This window comes from Equus caballus, chromosome 2, assembly GCF_041296265.1.
Source record: "Equus caballus isolate H_3958 breed thoroughbred chromosome 2, TB-T2T, whole genome shotgun sequence".
NCBI classification, from domain to species: domain Eukaryota; kingdom Metazoa; phylum Chordata; class Mammalia; order Perissodactyla; family Equidae; genus Equus; species Equus caballus.
The window spans coordinates 2,945,621-2,956,130 of NC_091685.1; the positions used below are offsets into that span (position 1 = coordinate 2,945,621).

A 10,510-nucleotide genomic window follows, 5' to 3' on the forward strand; every position below is an offset into this window, starting at 1 on the left:
ACTCCAATTCTTCTCGCTGCTCTGGGAGACCTCACCATCCCCACAGATGAGCATCTAACACTCTCCCTCTCACTTACTCCTTTTCCTCACCTCTGATGACCTTTTTCTTCACTCTGCCATCTTCCAGGGTCACATCCTGGACCCTCTCACTCACCGAAACACCTCTTCCTCCAAATCACTGATTCCCGAGTCGCCCTTGCAGAGGTATTTGGGTCTCCGCAGCCTCCTCTCCTTCTACACTATGTGCTTGAGTATTCCCACTGTGCTTTTGTGGGATCTCATGGGGGCCTCCGTTGACACCTGAACTTCCTCTTGAGCAATAAGACCCCCTCCTGTTTTTATTTCCATTTATAATTAGTTTTGATTCCATGATCCATCATTTAAAAATCTTAACTATAGGGGCTGGCCCCGTGGCCGAGTGGTTAAGTTCGCGTGCTCCGCTGCAGGCGGCCCAGTGTTTCGTTAGTTCGAATCCTGGGCGCGGACATGGCACTGCTCATCAGACCACGCTGAGGCAGCGTCCCACATGCCACAACTAGAAGAACCCACAACGAAGAATACACAACTATGTACCGGGGGGCTTTGGGGAGGAAAAGGAAAAAATAAAATCTTTAAAAAAAAAAAAAAAAAAAAAAATCTTAACTATATCCTAAATTCCTGGACCACAATCTTCCCTTGATCACACATACATGTAAAACCCAATCCTGAATGAACTCACCTATTTATCTCTTCACCTGGTTAATTCCTAGGTATCTTTCAGCCTCGTCATAAGCATCAGTTCCCTAGGGAGACATTTCTCAACTCCCAGCCTGGTTAGATATCTTCCTTTGTATGATTTGGTCAATCTCTGCACATCTTCTTCTCAACACCTAATTATCACACTTATAATTTTTGTAGAACTTCTGTCTTCCTCACCACACTGTAAGCTCTCTGAAGGTGAGTACTTTACTGTCTGTATGTTTGCTACTGAAGTTCCAGCACCTATCACGGTGCCAGATCCAAGGAAGGCGCTAAGTAAATATTTAGAAAAGGCCAAAAAAAAAAGGAAGGGAAGAGGGAGGAAAAAAGAGAGACAGAGAGGGAAAGAGGGAGAGAGGGAAGGAGGAAGGTAGGAAGGAAAGAAGGAAAGCAGGGAAGGGAAAAAATAAAATCAATCTATGGGAACTAAAGTGGCATTGTTCAGAGATTTATTTGAACCTAATTCCCAGTCAGAATCTAATTAAATAATCCTGGTATCTAGACATTCAAATGGCTCAAGCCTTGGTCCATATATCATTTTTCTGATAGATTATCCCAATAATAAAGGTTTGAAGCATAGGAACATGGAGAAAGACAAGAGTTCTAACCATTAAAAGGTGGGAGAGAAGGTAGAGGGCAAAGGTTTGGAAGCAGAAAATGACTCCAGCATTAGTTCTGCAGCTCACTGTGGAATTGTCAAGATAATGTCATTGTAAGCCCACAGAGACTGCATTATGATGTCAAAACGGAAGGAAACAGTATTAATGGATGGAAGCAAAAGCTTAGGCAGAGCGTGCTTCGTTGCTGTAGTTTTAAAAGCTTTGTGACATGATGTCTAGACAGAGGCACACACAGTAATGCTATCACTGAAACAGGAGGACAGAAGGTACCCAAGAACCGCTCATTAAGTCATTACAGGGCTCCAACCTGCCAGCCAATAGCAATATGACCAGCATTTTCTCTTATCCTCCCAGTGAATTTTTTAATGTAGTTTATTTTTTGCTGATTATAAAAGTAATACATTCTCATTAAAGAGAACATAGGAAAGATTATAAAAGAGAAAAAATTGCCCCAATCCTACCACCATTAATACTTTGTTATATTTCCTTTCACTCTTTATTTTCATAATACGGTTGAGGTCATGCTGAGCATTACATTTTATATCCTGATTTTTCCACTTAATATTATAGCAGAAATGTAAAATATTTATAATGATTGCATATTGTCCCACTTCCCTAACATTAAACAATTAGAGTATTGAGCACCCATTTTTTCTCTATTCTAAATTACTTACCAAAGATATATCCTGCAGAATTGGAGGGCAGAGTTGAGGATACAAATGAGTTTAAAGCTTATAACACATATGGTCAAATGGCTTTCCAAAAGAACTGTGTCAATTTTTCAATTACTTAAGGAACCATTAATAAATCTGTGGCCAAGAAAATCTTGACAAATAGTTTTTTCTTTTTTTTTAAAGATTTTATTTTTTTCCTTTTTCTCCCCAAAGCCCCCCAGTACATAGTTGTATATTCTTCCTTGTGGGTCCTCCTACTTATGGCATGTGGGACGCTGCCTCAGCGTGGTTTGATGAGCAGTGTCATGTCCGCGCCCAGGATTCAAACCAACGAAACACTGGGCCGCCTGCAGCGGAGCGCACAAACTTAACCACTCGGCCACGGGGCCAGCCCCCTTGACAAATAGTTTTAAAGCATCTCCCAGCTGCTGAAAATCTGCTCAAGCGGTAAGACATTTAAGATGAGCCCTGGGACCCAGGAGTCTTCAATCCTAGTCTTTAGTGTGCATCTACCTTGCTGTGCTACTATGGGCAAGTTTCTTTAACTGTCTGACGTTTCATCTGTAGAACCACCATGAGTCAATCTAGTGCTATTTCAGGGTTTCTCAAAGTGTGCTCTGTGGAGGGCTAGTTTCTGAGATATACACCTGAGGTGGGGAAGGAAAAGAGGAAAAGTTACACGGTCAAATACATTTGCGTGTATTGCATACACCATACTACTCTTGGAGATTTAAAATGCCCAACAACATATTAAAGGTTCTGAGAAGTTCTGCATTTTAATTTACTTAACCCAGCATTTACCCAATTTTTTGAATACAGATCATTTCTTTTTTCATGTAATATCTGTAAGACTATGTAACACAGTTGAAGAAACATTGATGTAACAGAAAGGCATTTAGAGTCCACCACATATGCATTTAAATCCAGTTTCTGCTACTTACTGAACTTCAATCTTTTATAGCTAAAAAGCAAGGACAATAATAACTGTGAGGCTGTTTTGAATATGGAGTGAGATCGTTTACGTAAAGCTCCAAACACAAACCTGACATACATGCTAGTTTCTTGTCTCTGACCTTCTCAACCTCATACATGCTCATCAAACCTCCATCTTTCATCAGAAATGTATTGAATGCCCACTCTGTACAGGGCTATGGGCTAGTGAGATGCTTCCCAGCTGCCTTTTTAAATGGGGTGGCGTATTGGGCAAAAGGCCTAAACTCTGGAGTTGAACACATAACCTATGAGTCAACTGCTTGACCTCAGAATGTGGCCACCTCAGCAATTTAGATTACAAAATAATTAATTAGCTACCAATCCTAGGCTAGATGTCAAAAGGCCTAACTGATGATAGCCAGGGGTCACCCTAATAAGTTGGCTCAGCTTACATTCAAGGCTGATTGTCACTGTTTATATCATCTTGAGCCAGTCCCCATTCAGTTACATGAAAATTACATCATGAAACTGAGGTATTTTGAATTGACTTTGAAAGTGCTGAGTCTCCAGTGACCTCCACGTTGCTAAATCCATCGAAAAGTTTTCTGGCTTGGTTTTCCTTGCCCTTTGTTAACCGTTAGTTCCTTCTTGAAATCTTTCTCCTCTTGGACTTCTTTAGCACCACACTTCCTTGCTCTCTTCCTCCCTCTGTGGCCGGTTCTCTCTGACTTCTCTCAGAACTGGAATTCCTCAAGGCGAAGTCTTGGCTTTCTTCTTTTCTCTTTCTGCTTTTCTCATTCTTCAGAAGGTGAGATCCACTCCCTGGGCTGCACATACCATCTATGCTAATGCCTCCTCCATTTAAATCATCAACCTAGACCACACCTTGAAATCCTGTTTTGTTTATTCAACTGCCCCATCTTATATCTCCACTAGGTGTCTCTCGGGCATGGCATGTCATGGTTCCAAATCGAAATTCGTAATCTTCTCCTTTTAACCAGCTCCTCTCTTGATTTCACCCACATCAGTAAGTGGACCCACCATAGCATGCAGTTGCTCAAGCCAGATACCCAGCAGTGGGCTTTAATTCCTTCCTTCCCCTCACCCGCATATCCAGTCCTTTGGCAATTTCTGTCAATTTTACTTTCAAGATTTCTCTCAAATATCTTCCCTTCTTTCTCTCTCTCCCACCCATGTCCTAATTTAAGGCACCATTATTTTTTACCCAGATAATTGCCATGGCCTACTATGGGCCAAGACCTACCATTTCACTTTCCTCCAGTCCCTTCTCTGCATAGCCACTATGATGATTTTTTCAAATTAGAATCAGATAATATCCCCCACTTATAAGACCCTTTAGTGTTGTTTATTTCTTTATTTTTTAGGACATATAGACTAAAATCCAAATTCCTGATCATGGTGCCCGAGGTCCTCTGTGAACTGGCCTCTGCCACCTTTCTGACGTCCTCTCAAGGCACAGTCCCCTGCCCTCATGCTGCTCCCGTCCTTCAGTTCCAGGACCGTGGGGAGCCATTCCCACCGGGAGGTCTCGGCACGTGCTGATCTCTCATCTCCCCTGCTCTGCACGTGGTCTCCCCTTACCATCCTTCCTGCCCAGCTTAAATTCCATCTCCACAGAGAAATCCCCAACCAGCATATCCTTAGGGTGCTCTGATATCTTCTATCAAAGGGCCCTATTTGTTTCCTTCATGGTATTTATGACAGTTCTCACTGAAATGTTTCATTTCCAAGTTTATTGACTCACTCCTCACTACACTGTAAATTCCCTGACAGTAGGGACGTTATTTGTTTAGTTCACCATCTAGCACCTAACATACCTGGAATGTGTAGTGAAGGAATGAGCAAACGAACGAACGAAAAAATGAAGGAATGAACAAAAAAAGAGAATCTACTGTGCACCACATACACGTAGAATTCCATGCAGAACTTCTGGTACTGAGCATGTGCCAGGCTTTTGTGCAATGTATGCATAACGCTAATTCCGCCACACAGCACAGTCACACCTTGTCCATCTGGCTGAACCCTCCCAATTCAGTGAGGTCTCATTTCCCGCAGACAGCCTTCTTGATCTGCCCGCCCTGTGTGAACATAATGCCATGTACACCGAGCTTCTCACACTTTGTTTCCACCACTACATTGCAAGTTCTGCAAGGCAAGGATCATGCCTATGCTGTTCACCATTGTGCTCTAGTGCTAAGCTCAGCACCTTGCAGATAGTAGGAACTCAATAAAAATTTTTGGTATGAATATAGTATCTCATTTAACCTTATATTATCTCATTTAAATTTCACAAGAACCCTGTGGGGTAGGAATTATTATACCCATTTTATAGATAAGTAACTCAGATTCATGGGAAGCTGAAATAAGTTGCTTAAGGTTATAGAGATAGTAAATGGCAAAGCAAGGACTTAGACCAAGGCTGTTTGACTCCAACTCTATGCATTGTTCTAGCATCCCAAGATGAAGGACTTCTGACAAAAGGGAAATAGAGTAATAAAAATAATATTCTAAAAGCTTACCATGTGCCAGCTTCTGGGCTAAGTACTTTATATGAACTTTCTATGTCAGTTCCTGACAAGCACTCTATGAAATATGTATTATCTCTGTTTTACAGATGAGAAAATTGAGCCTTAGAGAGTTAGAGGAACTTGCTCAAGTTCTGTAGCCAAAAAGTGGCAAAGCCAGGACTTCACTCCAGTTTCAAGTATAGCTAAAGATTAGTCATCCTGAGCAAAAGTATCCATATTCACAAGACTCCCTTTTGAGTCATGTTCACTACGCCATTTGTTCATATTAATTAAAAACTCATGCAGCCTGAATACATATTGATCCCCAGTCATCTGGACAACCACTGAAAATATTCGCATGGCCCTGGCCCAGGACGCTTTGGTGAACACCCTCTGATGTCTACGAAAGCAAGAAAATAAAAAGGAGCATCGTGATTTAGGTTTATTTAGGGCCCACTGCCTATATGGCCTATTTAAAACAAACAAACCAACCAACAAACCCTTGAGGTTGTCCTCCATGTTTGAGGTCCTCACTCATGTTTCTTCACTAGTGTAAATGCTGGGTTGAAACCTTATGAAAACTTTGGGTATTTTAACTCCAAATTAAACATTTGTCTTACTTATCAAAATGGTTGCTTAGTTTTGATAAGATTCTGATTTCTGGTGTGTGAGGTTAGTGGTAATGGTGGTGATAACACTGATCTGAGAATTAGAAGGTTTGACTATGCCACCAGGGAGCTGGGTCACTTAGAACATATCAGATTGCTTTGTTTCCTGTCTGGCCCTCAATTGGGGAGATAATAATTACAATCTTGGAGGGATGTAATGAAGATTAAAATGGCCAATATTCATAAAATGCCTGACAGAGTGGTCTGCTTGTTATTTAATATTCTCCTTCTCTCTGTAGGGCTCAGTTTCTTTATCTGTAATATGAGTGGGTTAAACTAGGTGTTGTCTAAGTCCTTCCCAGTTCTCAAGATCTATGGAATTAGCACACAATGACTTTAAAAAAGTTATTGTAAGTATGTTAAAGTGTTCAAGGAGAATTGTGAACATGATGAGAAGTCCAAGATGCTAAAAAGTACCAAATGAAACTTCTGAAGCTTAAAATTTTAATAATCAAAATGAAAAGTTCATTGGATGGGCTTAAACACAGATTAAACACTGCAGAAGAAAAGATTAGTAAACCTGAAGATATACTGATAGAAACTATCCCAAATGAAACAAAGAGAGAACCAAGACAGCCAACGACAATAAAAAAAGCCAGAGCCTCAGTGGGCTATGGGAATGTATGAAGCAGTCTAATATCTTCAGTAGGATTAGCAGGAGAGGCAAGAGACAGTTTTGGGTGGAAAACATATTTGAATTAATAATGGCCAAAAAATTTCCAGATTTGGTGAGAACTATAAACCCACAGAACCATACCAAGGCACATCATAATCAAACTGCTGAAAACCAATGATGAGAGAAAATCTTAAAGGCAGTCAAATTTTAAAAAATATGACACACAAAGAGGAAGAAAGTAGATTTCTCCTCAGAGACAGTGCAAGACAAAGATAATGGAATGACAGCCTTAAAGTGATGTGAGGGGAAAAAAAAAACTATTCACTGAGAATTTTATATTCAGCAAAGAAATTCTTTGAAATAAAGGCAAAATAAAAACTTTTTCAGACCAACAAAAATGGAGAATTCATCATCAAAATTTATTCTGCACTACAACAAGAAATGTCAAAGAAGTTATTCAGGCAGAACAAAAATGCTATCAGAAGTGGTATGATATTATTTAAAGGTAGACGGTGATAAGTAAATGATGTACATTGCAAATTTTAGAGTAACAACCAAAAATAATAAGGTAGAATACTAATAAATCATTTGAAATTAGAAAAATATTAAACTTAAAAGATGACAAAAAGAGAGAAAAATAGAAACAAAGGACAGATGGGACAAGTAGAAAACAAGGAGAAAGGTAGTAGACTCAAATCCAAGCATATCAGTAATTACATTTTATATAAATGGCATAAATACTACGATTAAAAGACATTAGACCAGATAATAAAGCAAGACTCGTCTGTGTGCTATCTACATGATGAATACTTTAAAATATGAAGAGTCAGATTAGTTAAAATAAAATATTGGAAAAACACTCACCACGCAAACACTGATGATGAGAAAGCAAGAATGGCTGTATTAATAACAGACTGCAGGACAAGGATGCTTGCCAGAGATAACAAAAGCTTTTTATAATGATAAAGGAGTACATCATCAAGAAGACATAACAGAACTTTAAAATACATGAAGCAAAAACTGACAGAACTGAAAGGAGAAATAGACAAATCCACAAATATAGCTGGAGATTGCAACATCCCTCCCTCAGTAATTGATAGAACAAGGGGATGAAAACTCAAGGAACATTAACCACCAACCTGACTTAATGACTTGGAACTACACCCAACAACAGAAGACTTTTGAGTAAACACGGACCATTCATTAAGATAAGTTATATTCTTCACCGTAAAACAACTGTCAATAAATAAAAACGATCGAAAAATTGTTAAACTTTTTAAAGAAACACATATGCTAAATTTATTATTTGTATAAAATTTGTAATAAAGATCCATTGATTTCTGAGGCTGAAGTTTATAACTTCCTTTTTATCACCATTGTTTTAAAATGTTTTTCTCAAACAACCCCCTTTTTCTATTAAGACTTTAGAATAAGCAAATGGTAAAGTTGAACTTGTAAAAATAAATGTGTACCATTAAAAATGTAAATATATATCATCTGTTTACAATGTTAGAGTTCATATAAGATTTTATTTGGGAAAAAAGAATGCCATTGTTAAATTTTTTAAAAGTTTCAAATCACTGATAAATCTAGAAAATCCATGCCAATTGGCACATTATTATAAATTTGCTCTGTCTAATTTTTGTCAACCATCAGACAGAATGGAAATACCAAAAAATGACAACAACAATCCCACAACACCACTGGCAACCGCTTTCACCGAATGCTTAGTAAGTACCAGGCACTGTTCTTAGTACTTTTCATGCATTTAATTCTTCCTCTTACTTTCCTCCTGTTTTACAGCTCAGAAAACTTAAATAACTTGCCTGACATCACACAAACAGTAGATGCCAGTGCCAGAATCTGAACCCAGTGACATTATTTCACCATGTAGTTTTCCAGTTTCAAAGTCAGGGTCAGGCACGCTGGCATTAGATACAGAGACCTCGTGATTTCCTACTTCAGCACTTTGTAAAATATTTAATTCATTCTCTTTTGCCTTGACTTCAAATTTGCCTCTTCACTGGTCTGTCGTACTTGATAAGTTCATCAAACATCAAGACTCTTTGTTCATTTTCAAAAAGGATTACAATGATAAGCTTTTATAATTAAGAGTCTCTCAGCAGATATTTCCTTTACCATAGTTCTCTTGCCTTTATTTCCTAATTATTAGAGGTGAATTTTCTGATTTTTCACAATCGTGTTTGCTTTAAATACAAGTTGCAAATTAACTGCTTATAAAAATGCCTTTCCCTCTTCTGAACTGTTACTTCAGGGAAATCTGTCTTGCTCTAGCATTTAAAAGCAATAATGATTCAACATTGAATTAGCCAACAAGAATTTGAATAAAATAACTCTGCTTAAAATCTTTAATGTTTGAGAGACAGAGACTGCTTTAAAACCATCCCACAGGCGAAGTAAGGGGCTGTTGAAGCACACAAAATACTTGATGTTAAGATATAAAAAATATGAAGACAGTTTGGGATATTCAAGGAAATGGAATGGGTGAAATGCAATGTATATATAAAAATATCACATCCACGCGTCACCCTATAGCAAAAGGTAAACTCGTTTCTGGAATGAAATGATCCAACATCTCTACAGCCTCTTCCCTTTCCCAAGATGACTTTGTGTACATTACCTAATTTTATCTTCCTCCAAAATACTATGAGACAGGTATTCTTATGGTTCACAAATGGATAAGTAGAGGTTAACTGTCCAACGTCACTCAAGAGAACTACTATTTATTAAGCTGAGTATATTTTATATCCTGGATCTTATTTCATGTTCATTAACTCTTATAGAAGAGGCATTATTATTCTCATTTTACAGCTGGGGAAACTGAAGCTCAAAGAAATTAAGTGATTTACTCCAGATTTCCCAACTCCTTCGTATTAGAACTGGGATTTGCACTCAGGCCTATCTGACTCCAAGTGCACGCCCTTTTCACAGTTGGCTACTCCTTCACTAGATTATTAATAGCATGAAAAGAGGTCACATTCCATCCTAAAATAGCTGGTCACAAACATGAAAGTGTCTTGGTTCCCCAACAGGTGATCCCTACGTGTAAATTTTACAGAGACTATGACCGACTCACCGGATCACATCCTCCTGTATGGGTACCCCAGGCTGACAAGTCGTCAAAGCCAAGATCAGAACAGCAACAGCAAACATCTCATCCAGAAGCCACCACCCTATATGACCTAGAAGGAATAAAAGTGTCTAGTCAGGGAGTTGGAGTCAAAGATGTCTACAGGCCAGGATCTGTAAGATCTATTTAACGTTTGAAACTAACAGAACTCACATGATTCTCATTCAGATGTGGTTAATCAGTCACTAGGGTATTGATTAGCCAAACACCCTAAAATTTCAGACATCAAAGGCCACTGTCTTTCTGACTTTTTGAAAAACAATATGTATACGGTTGAGGAAAGGATATTTAACTAATACCAGCTTAGCAAAGGGATCTTATTTTCAGATGGAGGCAAAAGCCAAACTTCAGTTCCAGAATTCATGGCCTTTTTGAGTGGCTCTTGGAACTTCTAAAGTTAGATCAATCTGTTTTGCAAAACTGAAACAAGGCTACTACTAGTATTTCAGCTCAGTTGTAAACAGCCAGAAAAAAGTGGGAAAGACTAGCAGTTACATGAAAGTTCTACAATGTATTGCCAAACATCTGGAACCTGAGAAACGTAGGTAATTGAATGGACTTTCCATTTTTCATGTAGACTTT

At 38.6% G+C, this 10,510-nt stretch overlaps 1 protein-coding gene across 1 annotated transcript in view; it reads right to left on the minus strand.

The window, feature by feature from the left end:
• The window catches only part of C8A (complement C8 alpha chain), a 67,036-nt gene extending 56,953 nt beyond the window's left edge, over positions 1-10,083 (minus strand). Inside the window, exon 1 of the mRNA XM_014737497.3 lies at positions 9,875-10,083. Coding sequence (XP_014592983.3) covers positions 9,875-9,951 — 77 coding nt within the window. The 5' untranslated portion in view covers positions 9,952-10,083. The remainder of the gene's footprint in view (positions 1-9,874) is intronic.
• Positions 10,084-10,510: the final 427 nt, after the last annotated feature.